General features: G+C 43.2%; 1 protein-coding gene across 1 annotated transcript in view; it reads right to left on the bottom strand.

The window, feature by feature from the left end:
- The window catches only part of prom1b (prominin 1 b), a gene marked incomplete at both ends in the record, with an annotated part of 58,335 nt that extends 33,400 nt beyond the window's left edge, over positions 1-24,935 (bottom strand). The window contains 7 exons of the mRNA XM_080759075.1: positions 576-665; positions 2,022-2,085; positions 4,039-4,159; positions 5,973-6,178; positions 6,978-7,004; positions 8,249-8,310; positions 24,662-24,935. Coding sequence (XP_080615201.1) covers positions 576-665; positions 2,022-2,085; positions 4,039-4,159; positions 5,973-6,178; positions 6,978-7,004; positions 8,249-8,310; positions 24,662-24,935 — 844 coding nt within the window. The remainder of the gene's footprint in view (positions 1-575; positions 666-2,021; positions 2,086-4,038; positions 4,160-5,972; positions 6,179-6,977; positions 7,005-8,248; positions 8,311-24,661) is intronic.
- Between the last annotated feature and the right edge of the window lie 2,776 nt (positions 24,936-27,711).

Raw genomic sequence — 27,711 nt, 5'->3', positions numbered from 1 at the left:
ATGAGCCAGAGCTCCAAAATTGGAACGTTAATGAATTGAGTGGGCAAAACTATACCTATATTAAATTATTTATAGGATCAATAAGTAAATTCATATATGATAACCCTTCCACAGTAGTAGCCTTTTCATATTATTTATTTTTGGCATATTTTCATAATGCCTCATTTTCACATTTAACATTTTTTTAATTTGTAATACAATAAATCATTGTCTTCGTGTAAGTAATCAACTGGGAAAGTGTCATGGTGATAACAAACCAAATCAAAATTAGGTATGGTTTTGCCCACTCAATTCATAATTAACGTTCTGGCTCATGATCTAAGAACCAAAAAGAACTGAACCGGTTCCCAACGGGTGGAAAAGGGGTCTTTAACCCATTCTGAACGGGAACCCCTTTTGGTGTTTTAACTAAGCATTATGTTATACTTTAGCTATTGAAAAATATCAGATCTACAAGCTCATAGCTTGTAGGTCTGATATTTTTGAAAAATCATGAAAATGCGGCCAAAATGGGTTAATGTCATACTGCAACACTCGGGGACCGTCTCTGACCAAGCGTCAGATCCTCGTCTCACCTCCTGCCATGCGTAGAGCCGTGTCCAGCGAGGGAACCACCTCTCTCTCCAGCTGACTCTGAATGCGACCGCCCAGCAGCGGTCCGATGTCTGAGACGACACACAGGGACGACAGGCAGAACAGGACGAGAGGAGCGGAGCGGAGAGAGGGAACGGACGGTGAAAGATGAGTGAACAGGTTGGGAAGGAGGCAAAGTAAACATGTATACCTAGTAGGCATGTAGCGATTCACTCAACTCACGATACGATTCGTATCACAATATGAGGTTCACGAATCTTCACGATACGATTTTTCACAATATTAAAAAAAAATATTTTTTTTAAAGAAAAAATAGTTTTTTTAATTTTATATAATTTATCTTCCCCCCTGAGATATTTTATTTAACTACATTGCAAAAGAAGTAGCATTACTTTTGACAGTGCAGAAACGTAATTGCCTTCCTTGATGAGCATCAACGACCATCATCACCTGGGCACAGTCACAGACAGCTCTCCTCTACAGTGCTCTACTACTGAAAGTGACTATCATGTCTCTATTCAAGCATATTCAAGCACTTGAATATGATGGAATATGACTAAAGCTCACATTTCACATCACACACTAGCCCCCCTTTTTTATTTTTTTTATTTCAATGAATCGATTAATATCGTCGGGATTAATATCGATATACGATATATCGTTACATGCCTATTACCTAGATACTTTTCACTATGGTGAATGGCAAGAATAGCCAATCTACAAGCTCACAACACATCACATTACAGCTATTTTGACTATTTGTGGCTATTTTTGTTATTTAGAAGGGGAAAAGTGTGAAGTGAGGGGCGCTCCTATCATCATACATCATCACATTCCTGGCCAATCACTTTTCTGTCCTCACTTTTTTATCCTGACATTCCGTGCTCAGCCAATCATATCATCGCTATGGGGTACACACAAGCACACAAAGCTGGGCATAGGAGGGGCCAGCGCCCCTGAAAAACATGCCCAAACACTAGGAGACTAGGTTTAATGTGGTTAAAATTCATTCACAATATTCACCATTGTGAATGTAAGCTCAAAGTGAATGTTAGCTCACCCTGAGTTGCGTCGTGAGCTTGTAGATTGGCTATTTTTCATCAAAGAGAAAGATTCGCCGTAAAGGGAAAAGGGAGCAGACCAAATACAGAGCATGGCTATACCATAAATATAAAATATAAAGGGTTTATAACCACTTCAACGTCCATATTCTGGGGGGAAGACAGACTAGCCAAAAATAGTTGCGATGCATTGTGAGCTTGTATAGATTTCTCGGCTATTTCTGGCGAAGAGACGTCTGGTGTAGACGAAAAAAGTGGTCAAAGTACAGTTGTAACCCAAGTCCAGTGGTCTAAAATGGCAGGGTTTAAGTGGTTACTGTACGTATAGTGACCATTTGATGTGTGTCGCCGGGTGGTGATACTCACTGTCCAGGTCTGACAGCACTTTGTTCTTGGCTGTGGTGTACTGCGCTGTCAGGTACTCAATTTGCTGTGAACAGGGAAGACAAGAGGGACATCAATGACCTAATTATAACCTAATTATAACTATTCACTAGCACATTCCATTTGTAGCAGTACCCATTTCTTTTCTCTTTTTTTTTGCTATTTTAGATGTCTAGCAGTACATTGGAAATTATTATTCATTATATTCTTTCTGTATGTTCACTCACTGTTACCTCCTGCTATGTCAATGCCCAGCCCCAACAAATGGCAACTCAATGTGTTTCATCCTTTTGACAAATATATGTACACATACAATTACAGGTAATGTTCTGATGAATGGAATAGGACCCCAATTGAAACATATAGGTTTTCTTGGGGTCTAAATCCTTAGTAGATCTTGTATTGAACTGTACTTACCTGTTAAAGGGATTGTGAAATAAAAAAAAGATTTGGTAATTTTTCTCATTTTATTTTTATTAGATTTTCTGAGCTCAATTGCACCCAAAAAACTGAACTTTTAACATTCAGTAGAATTTTTGTGGTCTTTATTTTTTTTGGCTCAAACAAGTTCTCAGATTTTCCTGTGGACTGTGATGTAAGAGTAGTTCACAAATCCCATATATGGTGGGTGCAGGCTTTAGTTCCGACATACTATTGATCCGAAACCTCAATCCTAACCTAACCCTAACCGCAAGCACGGGAGCAGCGCATGTCGGACCATTGCTTTTTCGCATCGCATCGCATGTCCCCCCGCTTCGGATCTTCGGTGTGTCGGAAAAGCGTGCGCACCCCTATATGGTGCCCCCCCCGCCCGCTCCGCCCCCCAGTGCGGGAGCGCACTCGCCTATTAGTTTGCATTGCACAGTGCGCTCAGTGCGCTATTTCCGAACGCGCCCGTTGTGTCAGCGGGTGCTTCAGCCCTCAAGCACCCCCGGACTCGACGCCGCTGGCGGCGGTGGCGTGTTGAAATGTGTGTGTGCTGGTCATACCGGCGGTGTGTTGAAATGTGTGTGTGCTGGTCATACCGGCGGTGTGTTGAAATGTGTGTGTGCTGGTCATACCGGCGGTGTGTTGAAATGTGTGTGTGCTGGTCATACCGGCGGTGTGTTGAAATGTGTGTGTGCTGGTCATACCGGCGGTGTGTTGAAATGTGTGTGTGCTGGTCATACCGGCGGTGTGTTGAAATGTGTGTGTGCTGGTCATACCGGCGGTGTGTTGAAATGTGTGTGTGCTGGTCATACCGGCGGTGTGTTGAAATGTGTGTGTGCTGGTCATACCGGCGGTGTGTTGAAATGTGTGTGTGCTGGTCATACCGGCGGTGTGTTGAAATGTGTGTGTGCTGGTCATACCGGCGGTGTGTTGAAATGTGTGTGTGCTGGTCATACCGGCGGTGTGTTGAAATGTGTGTGTGCTGGTCATACCGGCGGTGTGTTGAAATGTGTGTGTGCTGGTCATACCGGCGGTGTGTTGAAATGTGTGTGTGCTGGTCATACCGGCGGTGTGTTGAAATGTGTGTGTGCTGGTCATACCGGCGGTGTGTTGAAATGTGTGTGTGCTGGTCATACCGGCGGTGTGTTGAAATGTGTGTGTGCTGGTCATACCGGCGGTGTGTTGAAATGTGTGTGTGCTGGTCATACCGGCGGTGTGTTGAAATGTGTGTGTGCTGGTCATACCGGCGGTGTGTTGAAATGTGTGTGTGCTGGTCATACCGGCGGTGTGTTGAAATGTGTGTGTGCTGGTCATACCGGCGGTGTGTTGAAATGTGTGTGTGCTGGTCATACCGGCGGTGTGTTGAAATGTGTGTGTGCTGGTCATACCGGCGGTGTGTTGAAATGTGTGTGTGCTGGTCATACCGGCGGTGTGTTGAAATGTGTGTGTGCTGGTCATACCGGCGGTGTGTTGAAATGTGTGTGTGCTGGTCATACCGGCGGTGTGTTGAAATGTGTGTGTGTGCTGGTCATACCGGCGGTGTGTTGAAATGTGTGTGTGCTGGTCATACCGGCGGTGTGTTGTTAGCGAAGGTCTTCAGGTCTCTCAGGTTGGTGTTGATCAGTCTTCGGGTGCTCTTCACCTGAGCGCTGACGTTGTGGTTGGCAGCATAGGCTATCAGAACCCCCACACTGAAACACGCACACGCACATACACACACACACGCACGCACGCACACACAGTCACACACACGGTTAGTAAGGTAGACAGATGCGATAACCAATGCTGACCAGCAGAGGGCAGTATTCCTCTAAAAAGATAGTTTATCTCTAGAAGAAAAGTCTCTTATGTCTGTGTGGTTTTGACTCCCTCTTCTGTCTTTCTCCTTCTCTCCATCCATCCATCATCCATCCATCCAACCATCCAACCATCCATCCACCCATCCACCCATCCATCCATCCATCCATCCATCCATCCATCCATTGTCCACCACAAATGATCATTTAGCTTTGATTCTGATATGAGAGATTGATGAGAGATGTAATGTATTCAATCACAAACAAATGCCTATCCTCTAATAAGGAAGAAAGCTAAAGAATCATTGAAAAACAATTGTGTAACACAAGAGTGAACTCCTCAAAGATCAGTTTTTTGGATCACCACTTGGTTTACCTAGTACAGTATGTACAGTATGCCTGTCACAAGGAGATTCCCGTTTAATAATTAATACCCAATAAAATCACATCACCTACGCCCCCTTTAATCACTTATGACACCAGCTGCAGTTAGAAAACGGATCAATGTTTAATTGTTTTCACCAAATGAAGGCTTAATATTGATGATTATGAATAATGGATATTGTCACATTTTAGTCGTGGCAGCACAGATCTATGGCCAATTCAAAGGATGTTCTGAATAATAACAGCTGACGGGCATCTAGAGGCGACGGTGTGACTGGACGCTCAGCCTTCCACTGACAATAACAACACTGGCTTTCATGTCCACAATAGAGCTACTATATCACTGTGTCACTGCTCTGGGAACAGCCCTGATACAGAGAGAGAGAGAGAGAGAGAGAACCTGATAGGAGAGCGAGAGCGAGAGAGGTGGACAGCTGCTGAGGTTGAAAGAATACAACCGGACCAGACAAACATCATCATCATCAACATTTCATCACATTTTGTGTGTGTGAGTGTATGTGCTTGTGCGCATGCATGCGTCTTTCTGGTCATTTGTACACTTTTTCATTGGCGTGCACGCTTGCACATGTGCGCACGTACCGGTACATGTGCGGCTTTGTGTGTGTGTGTGTGTGTGTGTGTGTGTGAGATGGGACAGCCCTCGTGCACACAGAGGGTTCTCTCAGTGCCAGCCAACAGTATCAATAACAGCTAACCGCTCAGCACTGCACTGTACACACCGCTCATTCCCTTCTGCCTCTCTGAGTCTCTATCACAACACACTGCACTGCCAGCTCCGGTGATGCAGCGGTGAAGTAGCTGCCCACCAGGTTGTGTGGTTCGAATCCACCGTGGTGCGTTTGCCGAGCGTCCGTACAAACACAATTGGCCCGTGGTGTTCAGGGGGAGGGAACATTTGGTTCCGTTTTGTATACGAGGTATACTCTCTGCCAAAGTGGCCGATTGGAAAGGAGAGAAATAAATAAATAAAACAAAGTACGTGACTGACCATGGATGTACTGTATGACCTGTAAGGGTAGATTTGTAAACATTTACAGGGCAGTTCCAGACTCCCTTGTCGCTATGACATTTCTCACCAAAGTGCCCTTGAGCAAGAACCCTTATGGCAGATTTATATATTTATCCCTGTGGGCTCCCCCAGAGTTACTGTCAAAGTGCCCTTGGGCAAGACTCTGAACCCATAATTGCTCCTGATGAGCAGGTTGCTGGCATCGTTGTGTGATTAATTGGGAGAATGCAATGCACAATCTATGTCTGAAACGAAATACATACCGTACATACAGTACATTCATGGATGACTTACGTGATGAAGACGGAGGTGGCGACCAGCGAGGCGGTGTAGAAGCCGCGCTGGCAGTCGGCGTTCTTCCTCTGCCTCTGGTGCATCTCGCCGCCGCAGTTGTCGCAGCAGCGGCACAGACAGAAGCACGTGGCGACGATGGGCACGAGCAGCAGGAACAGCACGCCCACCGTCGCGCAAACGATGAAGCCCGCCTCGTAGTACACGGCCTGGCCACAGGGGGGGGGGGGGGTGTTGTTTAGGACAGTAGGTTCCCAAACTTTTCAGCCCGTGTGACCCAAAACAGAAGTTTGATAATTCGCCTGCCGGGCCGGCCGGGACGCAAACTAGTGAAAATAGCAGATCTACAAGCTGACAACGTGTCGCGTTGCGCCACGTTGTGAGCTGGTAGATCACAACGATATTTGTTCTAATTTATGGATTTTTTTCTTTTTCTTTTTCATGACATTGCTGAAAAAAATAATTTGATTTCGTTATTAATTCATGAAAGGTTTTGCTTTTCTGGTCAAATATAATAAGGCCTTTCCTCTGTGCTGTCTTCTTGGACCCTTCTGTGCTTTGACTGTATCCTGTACGGTTTGCATTATATTGTGGAGTCAAAATTATCAATCAATCAATCAAGCACTAACTAGACGTTTAGCCAATAGATGTTGACCCTTTACCGCACCCGACCTGTGTTTCATAAGGTTTGTTATTTCCCTGGCTAGGTCTATACAATGATCTTGTCAGTCAGCAAGCGACAGTTGTACTATGGAGAATAAAAGAGGCCTCGTGATGTACAGTATTTAGACAATAATTATGTGACACAGATGCTATGATGATGTTACAGTAGTACTGTTTACCATGATATGATGATATGATGATGTTACAGTACTGTTTACCATGATATGATGATGTTATCATGTTACAGTACTGTTTACCATGATATGATGATGTTACAGTACTGTTTACCATGATATGATGATGTTACAGTAGTACTGTTTACCATGATATGAATGAATGTTTTACCTGCAGTAACAGCACCACGTTCTCCGGCTGTATATGCACAGGAGAACACACACACACACACACACACACACACACACACACACACACACACACACACACACACACACACACACACACACACACACACACACACACACACAGGCAATTATAACAAGGTCAGTGTCTCAGGAGATTAAGAGTTGGTAGCAAACAGGAGGCTCTATTATACAGTATAGCAGTGGTTCTTAAAGTGGGGTCCGGGGACCCCCAGGAGACCTTGAGGAGGGGGTTCCAGGGGGTCCGGGGACCCCCAGGAGACCTTGAGGAGGGGGTTCCAGGGGGTCCGGGGACCCCCAGGAGACCTTGAGGAGGGGGTTCCAGGGGGTCCGGGGACCCTCCGGGGACCCCCAGGAGACCTTGAGGAGGGGGTTCCAGGGGGTCCGGGGACCCCCAGGAGACCTTGAGGAGGGGGTTCCAGGGGGTCCGGACCCTCCGGGGACCCCCAGGAGACCTTGAGGAGGGGGTTCCAGGGGGTCCAGGGACCCCCAGGAGACCTTGAGGAGGGGGTTCCAGGGGGTCCGGGGACCCCCAGGAGACCTTGAGGAGGGGGTTCCAGGGGGTCCCTATAGCCAAATGAGTAAAGCATCAGCTTTAACACTTAACACCTATATACATCAGCTATTTGAAAATAGCCGATCTACAAGCGACACGTGGCACGTTGTGAGCATGCAGTTCTAGTATTTTCCAGACAATCTTTTAACTTCTTGAACATTTTTTTTTTTACATTTTATAAATAGGCAAAATCTCTGTCCGTCTGTGTATGTTCATTTATGTCGAGAACCGACTTCAAAGTCGCCGCTCATGTCACAGACGACCCGAGGGAGTGCCGTGCGAGCTGGGCTTTCCCATAATATGGGAAATGCCCAGCGCGCACGGTCTCTCATATGTTATATTAGAGACCGTGCGCACTGGGCATTCCCATATACAGTATGAGACCGTGCGCACTGGGCATTCCCATATATGAGACCAACCTCAACCTGCGAGGATCAGAGGGATGGAGTGCCCGGCAATGGCGGCATGGAGTCGGTCGGATAAGCAGTGAAAGATGGCATCAAATAGGATCACGAAAGTCAATCAAAGAACTCAATCTTTCGGCAGGTTCTCCTAGTTTATCAACAACTCTGCAGCCTCTGAGCTCTTGATGAATTGAATACACCACAATGGACTTGTACTTGCATCAAACTTTTTAATAAAGTAATCAATCAATCAATCAAAGTTGAGATGACACCTACCTTCCTCCATTCTTCTAGTTTGAGTCCCCCCATGTTCTGTTGTACCACTTTGACCATCAGATCTGGGGGGGGAAAAGAGGGGGAGAAATAGATTTCTTTCCCATATTACTGTATTGAGGATGACATCATTTTAAGACAATTGTGCAGCTCATACTGTATATGAAAGTATCACATAGTTTCATATGGTTAAATCATATATTTCTTGTATTATTCTGTTAAAATGCAACATGACATACAATATACACAGTTCTAGTAAAGCAGGGTAAATTTATAGAGCGCCTTTATCCAAGGCGCTTTACACAGATTGTGCATCAATTCACCCATTCACACACACATTCATACACCGATGGCGGCGGAAACCAAGGCACCAACCAGCACATCGGGGTTCAGTGTCTTGCTCAAGGACACTTCGACACTAACTCTGGGGGAGCCCACAGGGTTCGAACTGGCAACCTTGTGGTTACTATCCAGCCACTCTACCCCTGAGCCACTGCCGCCCATAGATGGATAGATACTACCAGTAAAACAGATTGGTTGTGTCTCAAGCAATCACAGTCTAAGCTGACCTTTCCGTCCCCTCTGACCTATGGGATACCTTCTGCTGTCGGCACTTGTGTGCCGCAAGGCAGAGAGAGAGAGAGAGAGAGAGAGAGAGAGAGAGAGAGAGGGAGTGTTGAAGCATGTTTATGTTACTGCATTGCCAATTCTCACCTAAAATGTTTTCAGATACATATTTTAGTGCACTGTTTTGTTTTTTACGCGCGCACACACACACACACACACACACACACACACACACACACACACACACACACACACACACACACACACACACACACACACACACTGGTTTAAAGATATGTTAAGTGATTTTCTTTGGTTAAAATAAGTGTTAAATAGCTCTATATTGTCATAGTACTCTTTGCTATAGAGTGTTTGTTCAGTAAAAGGAGTTTGTACAGTATGTCTCTCAAGCTTTTTATTAAACATAAAAGGCATTTTCAGGTCAGGTATCCTGAATTTATCCAATCAGGATGGAGAACTCAGACAAAATTGGAACAGGAACATAAAAAGGAAGCTGATAAATGGTTACTCTCTCCTGCTCTCCTGCTCGGCTGAGACGTTGTCAGCTACCTGAATATGTCTTTTCTGTTTATCAAAGAGCTGGAGAGAACAGTCTATAGCAATGATTAGAATATAATGCTTTAACAAAAACCTTTTTGTTTTAACCAAAAAAACTATAACTTACACTACCTCTGGTGGTGTGTTCCTGTTCCAGTTGTTTTTACTAAACTAATCGAAATATATATTTTGTGGTTTAAGATTAGGATATAGCGCCTAGTGTGCACACTAAACAATTATAAAGAAGAATTAGCCTCTGACATTTGGCTCAAAGCAAAACATAGAAGCAGATCAAAGTCCAGAGCCCTGTCACATCACCCATGGAAAGGTCTAGGTTTCTAGCAGATCTGCGTGAGCTCTGTTAAGAACATAGGATTCCCAATGAGATGGGTAGATACCAATTCGGTTAAAAAACAAAACAATGGATTGCCTCAATCTTTTTGAAAAGGAGCAAAGTAGGAAACCAGTGATTTTGGTTAACCCATTCTGAACGGGAACCCGTTTTGGTGTTGGCATCATGTTATGCTTTAGCTATTGAAAAATAGCAGATCTACAAGCTCATAGCGCGCCACCGAGTGGCGCGCTACGAGCTTGTAGGTCTGCTAATTTTTGAAAAATCGAAGAACGACTGACATTTTTAGAATCTGATCTCAGGTCAGAATGGGCTCATCAGACCAGTGTGTGTCCAGTGGAAACCTCGTATGAATCTGATCACAGGTCAGAATGGGTTAAAGGGTGAAGACAAGGTATAGAATGGTTTAGTTTGAATGACCTTGTTGAAGCACATTTTTCTGAATGCAAATATCATTTTTTTCCCCCATTATGTCAAATTTACAAATGTACACAACAAAGTATTAAGTTCATGTGCATGCAAAATTTGCAATCATGTTGTTCAACTACTCCATATGCAACAGCTAGCCTAGAAGACAAGGTTGCAGACAGTGTTAAATTAAATAAAAAAACAACAATAATATTTAATAATCTTAGTGTCTACTTTGAAGGTACAAATGTTTTTTGAAGGTGCAAACGTTCTCAGCTAAATTCTGGATAGGCTATATATTCTGGAAGTAAAGTCACTGTAATTAACCCTTTCCATTAGTGAAAAGGGAGGTTGGGGATATGGATAATCCTGTCAACATTTTTCCCACAAAAGAAAAGGGATACGCCACTTAGGCCTAAACTAAACTAAACACCCCCCCCCCCCACACACACACACACACACACACACACACGCTAGTTACCAAATTTGAGAACTAGTCTATAGATAAGACTAGGGGGGGGGGGGGTCATTTTTAAGTATGCTAAAGCATTTGAAAGCAAATAATAAAGAGACAGAAAACCTACAAAATAAACACAAGTCTATATCCGAGGAGTTGTGTCTTTGCCACCTGTTGCCCCAGCTACTTAGCATTAGCCACCCTGAGTAACTAAGCTTAGACAGCTTAGCTCACTGACCCAGTATAAGAGCCATAGCGAGCTAGCACAGGGGAAATGAACATATTGTAGGGGGTACTAAACAGCTAGTTGAATAAAGCATGACCCCGCCCGCCCGCCCGGCCGGCGTGATCCGTGATGTTATACTTGGTTGGGAGCCAGCACCAAAAATAGCAGATTTACAAGCTCACAACATATGTCACAAAGATGTTGTGTGTGCAACACCTGCATGCAAATAAGGCTATATAATAACTGCATTTAGAAGCACCATTCATATACTCGACCAGCGTGTATGGCTACATTTATTTTATTTTATTGGGGGCAGGGGGGGGGGGGGGGGTGTTGGCTAGATGTACCTGTGGCGGGGGAGGGTCTTTTTTTGTAAAGATTATAATCTTTTTATGGCTGAACTTCTAATCCTACTTTGGGAAATAGGACAACGTTGACCATCTCACTTCTACAATGCTCAAACAACGCTACCGTCTCACTACAGTACACGTTTAACTTCTACGTCTCAAAATTATAATACTACTCTGCTGTATATCGTTTATTTTTTAGGAATAGATAGATAGATAGATAGATAGATAGATAGATAGATAGATAGATAGATAGATAGATAGATAGATAGATAGATAGATAGATAGATAGATAGATAGATAGATGGATGGATGGACGGACAGACAGACAGACAGACAGACAGTACATTGACAATAAAGAAACAATTCCAATAGAAGGCCACCAGTCATAGTTCCAAGAGGCATCACATCACACTTTATGCACTCCAGATTTGTGCCATGTTAAAATGTTTCGAAAAATATATTATATTCTAAATGTTTCGCTTCTTTAAAAAGGATTTGTTTGAAAATAGCAGATCTCTAAACCTATGCATTGGCTATTTAAAAATAACAGATCTAGTACAAGCTGACAAAACAACGTGTCGCATCACACCGAGCTTGTAGATCTGTTATTTTTAAATAGCCAATGCGTATAGGCTTAGAGTGCTCATGTGGTCTAAAAGGCTTGTTTTCATAGACCCGGTTGCTTATTTCTCCTGCAAAACACCGGTAGCTGCTACAGTAGATACCTGTAGGTGCAGCGATATCAGAGCAATAACCCTCTTAATGGGGGTAAATATAGGCTATCCCAATCCTCTACCCTGACCTGCTGCTGGGGATTATACTGCAAGGCGTGGCCCACCGGGGCCTTATGCAACCCGACATGACTCTCCCTGCCTTATTTATTACACACCACCACCGCCACCGCACCACACCACACAGAGAAATACAATAACTCTTGTCACTCTCGCTTTGTGTCTTAAGGCCAATGGAGGATACGTTCAGTCAGTATACGTGACTCTACCACACAGAGAACAAAACACAATGGAAATAGGAGAACAACGCTGTGACAAGACGGACTGTCATGGATAGCGTTGGCATTTAGCCATGGATGTTTTATAAGGTCCTTACAGTATGTGTGACATAATAAGACAACAGTGGCCTGTGAGACATCTATACAAAAAGCCAAACCCTGACCTCCAGTCGGGCTGTATTCACCGATGACAGACGTTCTCTTTTTTAACCCACTCAAACTGGGAAAGCATTTGAGCTAGAAAGAAAGCATTATTTTATACTTGGCAATTAAAAAAATAGCAGATTGTTAAGATTAGTGTAAATCTGATATATATTCTTTTAAAGCGAACATCTTTAACTCAAATCTTTGCTTCTGGCCGGCCAGCACGACACTCATGGAGTACTTTCATTACCGCAAGCAAGGACATATCTCGTTTTGTTGTGTTTCGGGTCAATTTATTAATTTATGTATTAAGTAGCTATGTGTAATAAGCGGGATATGGCTGAGTGGTCATTGTTTATATATTTATTGTTTATATAGCCTGTCAGTGATATAATTATCTATACACAATGACCACTAAGCACTAATACACGAGTAAGACGCGCAAACGCGGGAAGCGAACACAGATCGTAAATTGCAATAACAATTCACCATGACTCAGCCATAACCATATACTGTAAGGAGTCCCCAAAGCAGCTATACGTCCAAATATGGAGTGTGTTGCATCAATGACAAACAAATCACTCAGCTCCATATATGGGCACAAAGGGGGGACGGACACACAGACATGATCTGCTAGGTCGCAATTATCCCTTACATACATTTTCCCAGAAAACGGCTAGGATTTAGAAGACATTTTTAGAATCGGCCTCAGGACTTCTGTGTATTCTATTTTTATTTTATTTTTTAAACAAGCCACTTGAGTTAAAGTCCAGTCAATCCTGCCCAGGTGCTTTAATATAGATGTACCCGAGTTATATGTGATATGAGGATACATGCTGTAAACATGCCTAATTATGTACACAGTATTCGCATAACAGTGTAAATCCTATTATCTAGTATTACGAGCCGAGGATAGACATATCTGTAGACACGTCTTTGTGTACAGACAGAGATATGTATATTCCTGTTTACTATACTGTGGAGGATTTTCTGGTACTGCAACGTCTATTTCTCGCGTCAAATGTTTTCAAAAACATCTATGAGAGCAATGTTTAGCTGTAAATGACATTGTATGTGTGTTTACATGGCCCAAAACCACCTGGCGCAGAACTGTGACACAGGAGCTGGAACAGATGAACCTGTCCTGGGGAGAGGAGAGGCGCAACATGCTGCCAGGGATGGGATGCAATGGAGAGCGCTCATTGAAGCCTTTATACTGTATGTCCCATAGGACATATAAGTTACAGCCATGTAAGTTACATGGCTGACCTGTTGGATACAGCCGTAAATCAAGCAGCGCATGCAGGCTCCACAGCAGGTTCGGATCGGCCCTTATTTGTCATATCGGGTCATATCGGTATCGGTGAATATGCCAGTCTAACCACCGATCTGACACAGGGGTAAGGGGTTGACACTATGCCAGTCTAACCACCGATCCGACACAGGGGTAAGGGGTTGACACTATGCCAGTCTAACCACCGATCCGACACAGGGGTAAGGGGTTGACACTATGCCAGTCTAACCACCGATCTGACACAGGGGTAAGGGGTTGACACTATGCCAGTCTAACCACCGATCCCACACAGGGGTAAGGGGTTGACACTATGCCAGTCTAACCACCGATCTGACACAGGGGTAAGGGGTTGACACTATATGCCAGTCTAACCACCGATCTGACACAGGGGTAAGGGGTTGACACTATGCCAGTCTAACCACCGATCTGACACAGGGGTAAGGGGTTGACACTATGCCAGTCTAACCACCGATCTGACACAGGGGTAAGGGGTTGACAGTTGACACTATGCCAGTCTAACCACCGATCTGACACAGGGGTAAGGGGTTGACAGTTGACACTATGCCAGTCTAACCACCGATCTGACACAGGGGTAAGGGGTTGACACTATGCCAGTCTAACCACCGATCTGACACAGGGGTAAGGGGTTGACACTATGCCAGTCTAACCACCGATCTGACACAGGGGTAAGGGGTTGACACTATATGCCAGTCTAACCACCGATCTGACACAGGGGTAAGGGGTTGACACTATGCCAGTCTAACCACCGATCTGACACAGGGGTAAGGGGTTGACACTATGGCAGGTAAATAAAATGTTGGGACATGTGGAGTTTGCTTTAGAGTTCCCCAAACTGCAAGTGCACATTTGAGTGAGGAGTCTGCTATAAACACAACACGAGATATATAGCTAGATGGCTATAAACACAACATGAGATATATAGCTAGATGGCTATAAACACAACACGAGATATATAGCTAGATGGCTATAAACACAACACGAGATATATAGCTAGATGGCTATAAACACAACATGAGATATATAGCTAGATGGCTATAAACACAACACGAGATATATAGCTAGATGGCTATAAACACAACACGAGATATATAGCTAGATGGCTATAAACACAACAAGAGATATATAGCTAGATGGCTATAAACACAACATGAGATATATAGCTAGATGGCTATAAACACAACATGAGATATATAGCTAGATGGCTATAAACACAACACGAGATATATAGCTAGATGGCTATAAACACAACACGAGATATATAGCTAGATGGCTATAAACACAACACGAGATATATAGCTAGATGGCTATAAACACAACACGAGATATATAGCTAGATGGCTATAAACACAACATGAGATATATAGCTAGATGGCTATAAACACAACATGAGATATATAGCTAGATGGCTATAAACACAACACGAGATATATAGCTAGATGGCTATAAACACAACACGAGATATATAGCTAGATGGCTATAAACACAACACGAGATATATAGCTAGATGGCTATAAACACAACATGAGATATATAGCTAGATGGCTATGAACACAACACGAGATATATAGCTAGATGGCTATAAACACAACATGAGATATATAGCTAGATGGCTATAAACACAACATGAGATATATAGCTAGATGGCTATAAACACAACATGAGATATATAGCTAGATGGCTATAAACACAACATGAGATATATAGCTAGATGGCTATAAACACAACATGAGATATATAGCTAGATGGCTATAAACACAACACGAGATATATAGCTAGATGGCTATAAACACAACATGAGATCACGACACTGCATGGTATCGGTATCGGTAACAGAGAAATCGAGGTATCGGGATCGGAAGCGAAAAAAATCGGGACATCCCTAATTATAATGTAGCTATAATGTGTTATAACTTTATAATAGTTGCAAAAAGCCTTCATAATGCCTTATGATGTTGTGTCAACAATCATGAGGCATTATATTTTTGCCTATAATTCTTTATTATGTAGGAGCAGTAATAAAAAAAAGTGTAAAATGGCCTGACGTGTGGAAATGAGCGAGGCCTATCATGGAGAGTAGCTTCATACTCTAAGGATTTATTTCTTCTTTATTGTGTTATTGTATTATGTTATAGCCCGGGGGTTATTTATTGTGTTATTGTATTATGTTATAGACCGGGGGTTCTCAACATTTTTGGCTGCGGGACCCCCGGAAATGCTTTGGCCATGTCTCGCGACCCCACCCCCAATACAAATTGACCGCTACAATAACCTTAATAACAGAGAAAATGCATATACTGTATAGTGTATACATACTGAAACCAGATAAGGAAAGTTTATGCATGCACTATGTGTACCTCGTTCCGGCAGTGCCGAATATTAGCTGCTCACTGTCAGACAGACAACAAGACACACAGACGGACGGAGGAGGGACACACATGGGTGAAAACATTATCTCCCCGTCGCCCGGCCATTCATGTCTGGCGAAGATAAATATGAGAACAAAGACAAGCCGAGTTCAAAAGGTGAAGGCTCCAGTCCAGGTGAATAAGAGGTAATCTGCGTCCCCAGCTCTCGCATCCAAACGAGGGGTAATTACAGTACGAAGTTAAGACAAACTCATAGATAGATAAATATGAGCAGACATGTGCAGTACCGTATAAGAAAGAATCAGCAGTCAGCACATGTTCAGCACATGTTCAGCACATGTTCAGCACATGCGTGACGCGTCGCATCCCGACTCATAGTGAGCTTGTAGAGCGGCGATTTTCAAATGGCCGAAATGCATATTGGACTGAAGTGGTTTTATGTATGTTTTGTAATAATATTCTAAATCTACAAAGTAACTATAGTAACTATAACGTTTTCAAATAAATGTAGGTAAGTACACTAAAGTAACCAACAAACTACCATAAAGAAATTATAACTTTGACCAAACTGTCAAATACTACCTAAGAAAGAGAACAAAATTGTGAAAATAGACGATTGAGTGTTAATATTCTTATTAAGTGTTATAATCAAACCTATAACGCCTCATCACTAATGTAAATAATGTACAATACATCATAGGGTATTAAGACAACTCACAAAGTATTGTGACATATAATATGTTATTAAAGTTTTATCGCCTTCAAGGAAGGTATTATCAAAATACTACTCATAATTGTGTGCTGTCCAGGTTAAGCGTTATACAATCTTTAGAGAAGAATTGTCCCAAAAGGGTCTCATAATCTTCCACGGTCTCACCTAACATCTATTGTGAATGTGATCTTCCCTTGAGGCAGACATGTCACACTTTCTTCCTGAAGAACAGCTCGTACAGTATATTTAACAGTAGAACACATCATAGTAGTACATTATGACCCATTTTCAGCGTGTTCCTGTTTGGGCAATTCCGTGTGGGGGCTAGCATGGCCATTTTAAAATGTCTTTTTTAAAATGTCTTTTTTTCTGAAAAACCTAATGTTACTAGATCAGTGGTTCTCAATATTTCATGTCAAAAATATATGAAATTGGCCACTGACCCCGAAGCAAAGATTTGAGTTAAAAACGTTCGCTCTGAAAGAGTATATTCAAAGCTTTGCACTACATGTTCATGATTTTTCAAAAATAGCAGACCTACGAGCTGCGAGCTTGTAGATCTGCCATTTTTCAATAGATAAATTATAACATAATGTTTAAAACACCAAAAGGGGTTCCGCCCCAAAATGGGTTAGCATTAGCCACGCTATCAATAATCTTCTCTGATCTAGCCTGTGTGGACAAAACTACAACTACAACTACAACCTTTACAGATACATCTGGCCTATATACAATAATGGCTGAGTCTGACGGAAAGAGGGAACGCTGGGAAGGAAGTGCAGGAGACAATGATGACATAATGAACAGTTGTGCTTTCCTTGCTTCTTGACACTTGAGTAGGCTATAAGCAGAATGTATTGAAATGAATACATAGAAGAAAACAAGGTTCTATTCAAGGTTAAACATGACGTCGTTTTGACCCTTGAGGCACCGTACTGTACCTCCAACACGGTTAAAACACCGTAGTTCTACGCATTGTATATGATAATCAGTCATATCAGTATAGTCCTGATCATTGTATATGATAATCAGTCATATCAGTATAGTCCTGATCATTGTATATGATAATCAGTCATATCAGTATAGTCCTGATCATTTAATTGATGAGATGTCTAGACAGCAAACACCTCTGCCTTCAAGAGTTTCAGATGATGACTCAGAAGACGCTGTTCTTGTAAGCCAGGTTACAGATGGGAGGGGAGGGAAGAGTGACATACAGCTTATACCTCAGACCCATGGGTCCAGAGATGAAGAGTGACATATACAGTAGCTTATACCTCAGACACATGGGTCCAGATGAAGAGTGACATATACAGTAGCTTATACCTCAGACACATGGGTCCAGAGATGAAGAGTGACATATACAGTAGCTTATACCTCAGACACATGGGTCCAGAGATGAGGCAGCTTCAGGATGATCTATTTCTTTAAACAATAAAGCCTTTGCAGTTGCACACCTGGGGGTTTGCACACCTGAGCAGGTGTGTACTGTATGTAAGAGAAGACCCTGCATTGACAACAATAAAAAACAAAGAACTCAACACTGTCTTCTTCACTTATATAACCACTGACAGCCAAAGGCCAAGCTGTCTGGAACAGGGCTTCTTTATGCGTATCTTGTATACTGTATGTGCCCATGTACTGTATATCTACAGTAGCTCTAAACAATTAACACTTTCACACGAAATATCCGAAACTACGGAAGACGCTTCTGAATATATCTCTAGTTTAGAAAATAGCCTATCGAAAGCCTGCGCTGCACTCAGAGCTTGTAGATCGGATATCTTCGCTGCACATTATACATTGCTTCCATTAGAAGACATGGGGCTGTATTTTGCGTGTCTTAAGTACCAGGTCTTATTCCCTAACTTGAGTAAACTAAAGACCTGGAGGCGTGATCAATGCCATTTGGCTATTCTGAGTGTCCAAAGAGCATTGATCACGCCTCCAGGTCTTTAGTTTACTCAAGTTAGGGAATAAGACCTGGTACTTAAGACACGCAAAATACAGCCCATTCTATGGAATCCAAATGACTGAAATCAGTCTTAGTGGCGACTGAGAACTTGAATCCAGGAGTACAGTGACATCACATACACTACTAGACCAATCACAGCTCACACCACTACTTAAACTTACAGTACATGAAATGAAGATCAGGACATTTTGGTTCGGTGTGCTAAAGGTGAGGGGAGTCTTGCACGACTTGCAGTCATGCATAGTGAGGGCAAGCTTCCGTGTCGGTGCCAAGGAAGGGAGGTGAGTCACGTGACTGGACGCCGCCGTGACGCTCATGTCCATATAACTCTATGGGCGCACTTCCGCCCTCGGTTCGATAAAGGTCGCTCCAATGAAATTGCAGCGGCGAATGATGCGTCTACCTTTCTATGCCTATGCTCGCAGTAGCCAGACGATTAGAAAGATATATGACATCTGCCTCAAAACTAAAAAAAACTTTTGGTGTTAAGCATTATGTGTTATACTTTAACTATTGAAAAATAGCAAATCTACAAGCTCATAGCACGTGCTACGAGCTTGTAGATCTGCCATTTTTCTTTCAGAGCGTCCGTTTTTAACCCAAATATTTGCTTCTGGGGGGGGGTCCCTGGAACAACATATTTTGAGATGGGGTCGGAGGCCAATTACATATAATTTTTGGGGGTCCTTGACATGAAAATGTTTGAGAACGATAAGAAATAGAAACATAGTAGAATCGTCTTCAGGTCTAAATGGGTTAAGGACCAATCAAAGTCTTCTGTTATACATCTCAAGACAATCAGAGGCTTACCTGAGATCCTCTCTGATAAAACCCAGACATTCTGACTTGTGATTCAGAGCCTCTGTCACTGGAGTATGCTCTATATAATATGCACACAGAATAACTCTTCCATCTTCCAGCACCCGTTCCAAACTTCCTTCACAGGTGTTACTGATGATACCTATAATTAACCCATTCTGACCGGGCACCCATTTTGGTGTTGGCATCATGTTATGCTTTAGCTATTGAAAAATAGCAGATCTACAAGCTCATAGCGCGCCACCGAGTGGCGCGATACGAGCTTGTAGGTCTGCTATTTTTGAAAAATCTGAAGAACGACTGACATTTTTAGAATCTGATCTCAGGTCAGAATGGGTTAAGGCTCTGTACCATTTAGTGTGCAGTGGTTCTCAAACATTTTAATTGCAAGGACCCCCATAACTCTGAGAGCGTACAAATGGAACTAAAATAGACAATTTGGCTATTATAGGATATTATAGTATAGTGTGTTAAGTTATTGTGTCAACGTCAACACGCACAATAAAGCAGCATGACTCTGTTTGACCAGAATGGAACAGAGCCTTCATTAGTATCATCGGTAACACCTGTGATGGAAGTAGGAAGAGTTACTCTGTGTGTATATACGTATTAGGAGCCTATCGCTGATAGCAGACGTGTGACCCCGTCAGGCCGTTCGACATATCAGGTCAACGGCTATGCAGGTACTCTCTCTGCCAACAGAAAGTACAACCACCAGTGACTAAAAATGTCTTCTACATCCTGACAGTTTTCTGAAAAAGCTGTCTCTATGTCAGTGGTTCATCGATTAAAAAAAATAAATAGCAGATCTACAAGCTCATAGCGCGCCACTCGGTGGCGCGCTATGAGCTTGTAGATCTGCTATTTTTCAATAGCTAAAGCATGCGAACACCAAAAGGGGTTCCCGCTCAAAATGGGTTAAAGGGATAGTTCCGAATTTATTAACTTTAAGCTGTATGATTCTGAAATACTTGCCATTAATATAGTGGTTGCAACTGTAATTAATTGATTGCCCGAGTCCCGTGGTGGGAGTTCTGCTCTGGTTTTGGTGAAATATTAAGTAGTTCCCCATTTTGTGGGGGGCACAGGGGGCCACGCATTAAAAGTAAATGAATTCACAAAACTAGCATTTGTATTGTTGACCTATTTCTACCATATAGTGCAACTTCCGTTAATCTTTGACCCCTCTATCACACGGAACTATGTCCAACTAGGCCCCAAAACTTGTCCCATGTGATAGAGGGGTCAAAGTTGAATGAAAGTTGCGCTAATATATTACAAATAAGTTCAACAATACAAATTATGCTAGTTTTGTGAATTAATTTACTTTATTACATGGGCTTGGTTGAATGCTTGATTCTGATTGGTCAATCGCTGAATTCAGCGGTGAGTTATGTGTTGATAATGACCGCTCCGCTGTATAACGGACCTCTGCCTAATCAAACCCTCTGAGTAACAGCTGCGCCCGCTTGATTTACTGCCGTTTCCAACATGACAGCCATGTAAACACACACACACACACACTATGACATACAAAGTCATTTACAGCTAAACATTGCTCTCAAAATGTTTTTGAAACCATTTGAGCGAGAAATAGACGAAGCAGTAAACCCGAAAATGGATTCGATTTGATCAACTCACTTCCTTGTTTTCCGACAAGCTGGCCAGACGCAGCCATGCAGCGCGAACTTATGGAATACTTTTTTTGTTGTGTTTTGGTCAATGTATTAACTTACGTTAGGTAGTCGCGTGATAATATCTGGCTATAGGTGGTTATTGTCGGGATATAATCATGATATTAGACTGGATATTGTCTGTAATTTTAGATATTGTACTATTGCGATATGGCATAAGTGTTCTAAAATATATATAAATATCGGATCGGGAAAAATCTGTATAATCAAATGATTGGAAGCCAAAGAAGAAACGTGATCGGGAACTATAACTACAAACCGAACTACAAAGCAATGCTGGAAACGAGTCTCACTCTCACCCAGTTGGCAGCTATAGCAGCATATGGTTGGCTTGGATTATGGTATTATGTAGTGATGTAGGTGACTGAGAAAGCCCTCGTCTAATCGCTGATCTGCTAATTGATTACCCAGCCTCCTGCCCTAAGACTGCACACCAAAATGGCAGCAATCTTAAACCCCACAATCCTATTGCTGGGCTGCTGCCACACTGGCTGTCGTAGGTCCCACCCAACGTGACCACTCACAGCTCCATATGCACACAGACAGACCATCAATAAACCACTAGGTCAGACACACACACACACACACACACACACACACACACACACACACACACACGCACGCACACACACACAACTCTTCAGCAGGTGAAGAGTTGTTGATGACAACATCAACTGAAACCGTGTGTACAAAATACAGTAGCTATATCCTTACAGGTCCATTGGTTAGAGTTGTAGCCTACATTCGTTTTGGCCTAATTAAGTCTGAGTTATTACAATATATGGCTGCTGTGCATATATATGCGCCAGCATTGACAGATCTAAAAGATCACAAAGCATTGCAGCACGAGCTGCACGACAGCATTGTGAGCTTGCAGATCTGCTATTTTCGCTGCGCGACACTGGCTCACAGCGAAAAGCTAAATATAAATCAGGTTTAGTCAATCAGCTGGAGGGGTGTTTGGTTAGAATTAAACGCTGTAGCCTTCTAGACTATACTGTATCTTTGTGGCAGGGACGTTGTCAGGATCTTGAGACATTGGGGGATAAGCCCAGACCAGATAGATTTTCACGCCAAGTTATTTCAGAGTAAAAAATAATATAAGATGTGCGACACTGTGAACTACAAACAGGTGTGTACTGTAGTAGGCCTGACTTTCACAACAACATCAAATCAAAATAAACAAAAGTTGTGCAATCAGAGTGCTCATTCAACATAGTTATATTTTATGTGCAGGAGCCGTTATAAATCCCAAGATGAAATAAGTGCCTTTGATGTCGGTATCGTTTTGATATGAATACATGATTTATTATGTTATGTTCTGGGATGAAACCAAAGACACATTTCTGGCCACGCACAATCATTTAGTATTTTATGACTGAACACTAAGTAGGGGCGCAAATCTAATCAAACTATTTAAATTATTTAACGGGTTATAAAACATAATTTAGGCCTATCAATCCCTATTTTGGACATGCAACCATTATTGTGGCAAACATAAAAAATATAAATCTAAAATAGTGATTGCAATGCCTTGTGAGCATTTGGTGTTGTGCGGCGAAGTTGATATATAAAAAAACATTTTAATTGGAAAGAAAACGCTTTTCTCGATTATTCGATTAGTTGAAAAAGCAATCGATAGGCAATAATAATCGTTAATAAAATGAGGCCTAATATACAATGACCACGACCTCCTGGCATGAGCGCCATCTCTTTAAAAGCACATGGGTGTGTAGAGGGTATGTGTTCCCAAACTTTTTAGCCTGTCACCCAAAAGAGACCCAATTTATTTATTAGACGAGTTTGTTTCTTTGTTTTACATCCATCCATCCATTCATCTTCAACCGCTTATCCGTAGTCGGGTCTGGTGGCAACCGCTCCACCAGAGTGCTCCAGACTTCCCTCTCCAGAGCAACATTAGTGACTTCCTCCTGGGGGATTCCGAGACGTTCCAAGGCCAGTGAGTCGATGTGTTTCCTCCAACTGCGCCTTGGTCTGCCCCGGGGTCTCCTCCCAGTGGGATGTGCATTGAGGACCTCCCTAGGGAGACGCCCGAGAGGCATCCTAACCAGATGCCCGAACCACCTAAGCTGGCTCCTTTCCAGGCGAAGGAGCAGCGGTTCTACTCCGAGTCTCTCTCGTGTGACTGAACTTCTCACCCTATATCTCTAAGGGAGATGCCAGCCTCCCGTCGAAGAAAACTCTTTGTTTTACAATGTATAAAATAAAAAATAAAAAATGAAATGAATGAAACCGAAACATTGGTTTGGGAACCAGTCGTGTAGACTGTAGAAGATCAGTGAGTTATGAGCTATTGATCAAGGGGGGCTTATCACTTTAATCTGATCGTATATAACACTGCTGTAAGGGTCACTGCCCGGAGGACCTTACCCACAAAGCATTGTGACGGACACCTGGACAAACCCCACAGTAATGGCATTAAACGCGTGAGTCATGCGGCCGCTTAGAGAGTCCCGTTAGGATTTGTCACGATGGCTGCAGATTTACTGGAAGGGCCTGCCTGCACAGGCTACCAACCTCAAAGCTGGCGAATCCCCATGCTGAGATGGAGGGAGAGAGATGGAGAGAGAGAGAGAGAGACTAGAACTAGAATGCTATCTGGCGCTAAACAGAGAATACACAGTGGCAGAATACCTGAGAACCGTGACCGACCCAAAACAAAGAAAAATCTTAACTAGGTACAGACTCAGTGAGCACAGTCTCGCGATCGAGAAAGGCCGTCATAGGCAGACCTGTATCCCGAGAGAAGACAGACTATGCACCCACTGCACACTAAACGAAGTGGAAACCGAGCTACACTTCCTAACCATCTGTCCATTGTACCAAGACATCAGAGACACATACTTCCCACAGATTACAACCACACACAGAGATTTTGAAAACATGACCAATGACAAAAAACTCCCATATCTGCTGGGCGAAGTACAACAATGTGCAAACACAGCAGCAAGATTTGTGAGTTGCTGTGATAGGAGAAGGATATCAAATGGAACACAACCACCCTAAAGACTAATCATTGTGTATATTCCTGCACTATACCTGCATCGAGTTATCTTGGTACACAGAAGTTGATCTATTGAAGATTCTGACCTTCAAAGTACATAATTTTTGTTTTGATTGTATTGCTGTATTGTTGTATTGTTCTTTCTGCTTTGGCAATGTAAACGTATGTTTTCTCATGCCAATAAAGCCCTTTGAATTGAATTGAATTGAATTGAGAGAGCTGTCTGACAGACACAGAGAGGGGGGGACATTTGTTTTCTAGCTGATTAAAGGTCAGTTTGGGGCTTTGGGCCAGAGGTTTCAGAAGATGGACTTTGTTTTTTAACTTGACCAGGCTGCTGTTGTAGGCCTACTAACATGCACGCGCGCACACACACACACACACACACACACACACACACACACACACACTTAATAAGTTTAATTAATTAAAACCTTACCTTTTGGGAAGGGGTGCGGTTGAACGACGTACAGAAACGCGTGGACCACGTGGAATAGAATCCCTATGGCGCCGGGCTCATAGTAGGCGTGCGTGTCGTACACTCCCGCCGGGACGAAACCAAAGTCTAGCGGCTCCACGGGCGGCGGGGACCGCGACCTCTGTCCGCCGCCGGGCCCCCTGGAGGAGCCCTGGTCCTCCTGCAGCTCCCCCCGGGAGGAGGAGGAGTCCTCCCCGGGGAGGGCGCCGTGGTCCCCGCTGGCTGCATGCACCATGCACCGGCACAGAAACAACAGCAGCCACGTCGATCTCCACAACAGTCCCATTAAATGAATAATAACAGTAATAACACTATTTATTTTTTTAAAGTTACAAAAGAATAAGAACAAGAATAAAAAATAGGTCTGTTTCAAAGTGTTGCCTGGTCCTAATTAGGGAGACGAGTTGGTGAACGGTGACACCTGTAGCCGCTCCGACAGGCAAAAAGAAAAGTGCAAAATAATAATAATAATCAGTCCACGTTTTCCCCAACATCCAGTAAGGTGGTCCTTGTTGTGGTCACGAACATCCTGGGCGACATGTCATATGCAGCGACGACGACCGACAGACGGGCCGAGTCGAGATAAGCGCTCCTCCTCATCTCAGCCTGTGTCCTCTCCTTGGCACCACTCACTCACTCACACACACACACACACACACACAGGCGCGGAGCGGGCCCGCGCCGCGCGCACACGCCAAGCCGAGCGCGCCCCATGCACGTTATTGTAGCGAGCGTCTTCGGAGCGCGACCCCGCGCCGACCGTTTATCCCTCCTCCTCCTCCTCACAGTTGCAGGTGTTGACTGTAAAATCCCCTCTCTCTCTCTCTCTCTCTCTCTCTCTCTCTCTCTCTCTCTCTCTCCAATATAAATAGGAATAAAATTAAGGTGTAAACAGAGCTGTGTTACATTAACACTTTGAGTAATACTATCTTGTGAAAAAAGATTGTGCATTTTCTGTCAGAGATAGTTAGTTCTTAAAACTGTCAAGGGTGCTTCACAGTTCACCCCCCCCCCCCTGCCGTGTTGGGTAGCCTACTTTACTTACAGTTTGCTAATAAACAGTGGAACGATTTCACAACAAATGATTAACTCATGACTTGTTTCAGCATCTTGTTTCAACATTTCAGCACCATGTCAACAGTATTGATTCTGAATTATCAACAGAAAAGTAATGAAGACTGAGAGAGAGAGAGAGAGAGAGAGAGAGAGAGAGAGAGAGAGAGAGAGAGAGAGAGAGATTACATTCCATGTAATCAACCGATACTTTTTCATGTAGCCTGTATTATGATGTATTGCCATGTTTCTTTCTTGCTTAATGTAAATCGCTCTGGATTAAGAGGGTCTGCTGCTAAATTTGTACATCTTTATCAGACAAAAGATTGTCAACCTGTTCTTGCTGCAGTGCTGAACTCTTTTGTTGATCTGGATTCTGAGCTTGCACCTTTTCTCTTAGTTTAACAACGCCTGCCTTTTTTCCCAATCATTGACGGTGTCGTTGATTGACATCATCCTCCTGTCACAGCAGCTTCACCCAACAGAAATGGGAGTTTTTTGTTCACCGAGTCTGTATTGAGCTAATGTTTTCCTTAGTTTTGGATCAGCTACAGTGCTCAAGTATTCTAGCCTGCGTTCCAACCTGAATCACTGCGTTCCGTGATTCTGAATTGTCACTCGCTATACTCAAAGAATCTCTCTCTCTCATGTTTGTTTAATCTAGGGACAGTAGACCATCGTCATGAGACAGGTTACACAATAAATTGGTGAATGTTAGAGCCTTCAAGACATGCCATTCATGAAACAGTTTTCCGTTTCATCTCAAGCACTCACATTCACCAATTTATTTTGTAACCCGTCTCACATTAATTCAAAGTCCTGACTCCTGTAGTGAAAATAACAGCAGCTTGCATCAGCGTGACAGGCAGAAGAAAAAGGTGTCATTCTCACTGCGTTTCTCTCTCCATCTCTTCTCATCACTGTCATCAAAACATGATTTTTATGGTGGACATTGGTGGTGTATGACAGTGAAAACAGCCAATCGACAAGCTCACAACACGCAACACGTTCTGAGCTTGTAGATGCCTTGGGAACAGAGACAATCCTGTGAAGTTCCAATGTTGACAACCTGTTGACTTCGGTGGAAGTTTATGTAATTCAAGCTATAAACTATCTCAGGAGAAAAATAACATTGAGATAATGGCTAGAGAGCAAAGAGAATGTATCCAAGGCAAGCTCAACTCAAAGTTCATGTTTTCAGAAACACCCGGCATGGTTTGTGTGACCGGGGCCAACTGTGGGGGTCTGGTCGGGGATAGTGCCGAGGGAATTCTCATAGCGCTGATTTGATTGGCTGAGCAAAGTACATATTGAAGATAAAAGTGAGGGCAGAAAAGTGAAGCCGGAAAAGTGAGGATGCATCACATGCATCATTGGCTATTTTCAAAAGGTGTCTTGTACATTTTGAACTTCTGCATGAGAATAGCTTGGCTGGAATCCAGCCTGATTCGCTACGTTCGTCTTACGGACGGGCAGATGAAAACATGCAAAAACGCATCACAGCATCATTTGGCAGCCGCTTCACACGTCATAGCTGCTTCGTATAGCTTCACGTCGCTGGCTTCCATATCAACAACGATCTGCCCGTGTGAAACAAGCAGTCTGGTTACCAGGCTACAAAGAGAGGGCTTACTTTTGGTATTTTAAGTATATTTTTTTATGCCAATACTGTTGTACTTTTACTCGAGTACATTTTGAATACGGGACTTCTAACAGAGTGAGTATATATCTACATTGCAGTATCGATACCTGTACTTTAGGTAAAACATGCAAGTATAGTGAGTACTTCTTCCATCACTGACAAATGATCTGAAAAGAGAGCTGGAGCCTCAGAGGTCAGGCCGGTGTGTGATGACAGCCCCACTCCCCGTGGCCATTCAGAGTGAACAGTGGAGTACAGTGTTAGTCACCAGAACCCAATCCTCATCTGTAATGAGCATGTGCACGCTGGACTCCTG

This window comes from Protomyctophum bolini (assembly GCF_963924005.1).
Source record: "Protomyctophum bolini genome assembly, chromosome: 3".
Lineage (NCBI taxonomy): Eukaryota > Metazoa > Chordata > Actinopteri > Myctophiformes > Myctophidae > Protomyctophum > Protomyctophum bolini.
The sequence above is the reverse complement of the archived record's forward strand: the minus strand, read 5'-3'. Positions and strand labels throughout refer to the sequence as shown.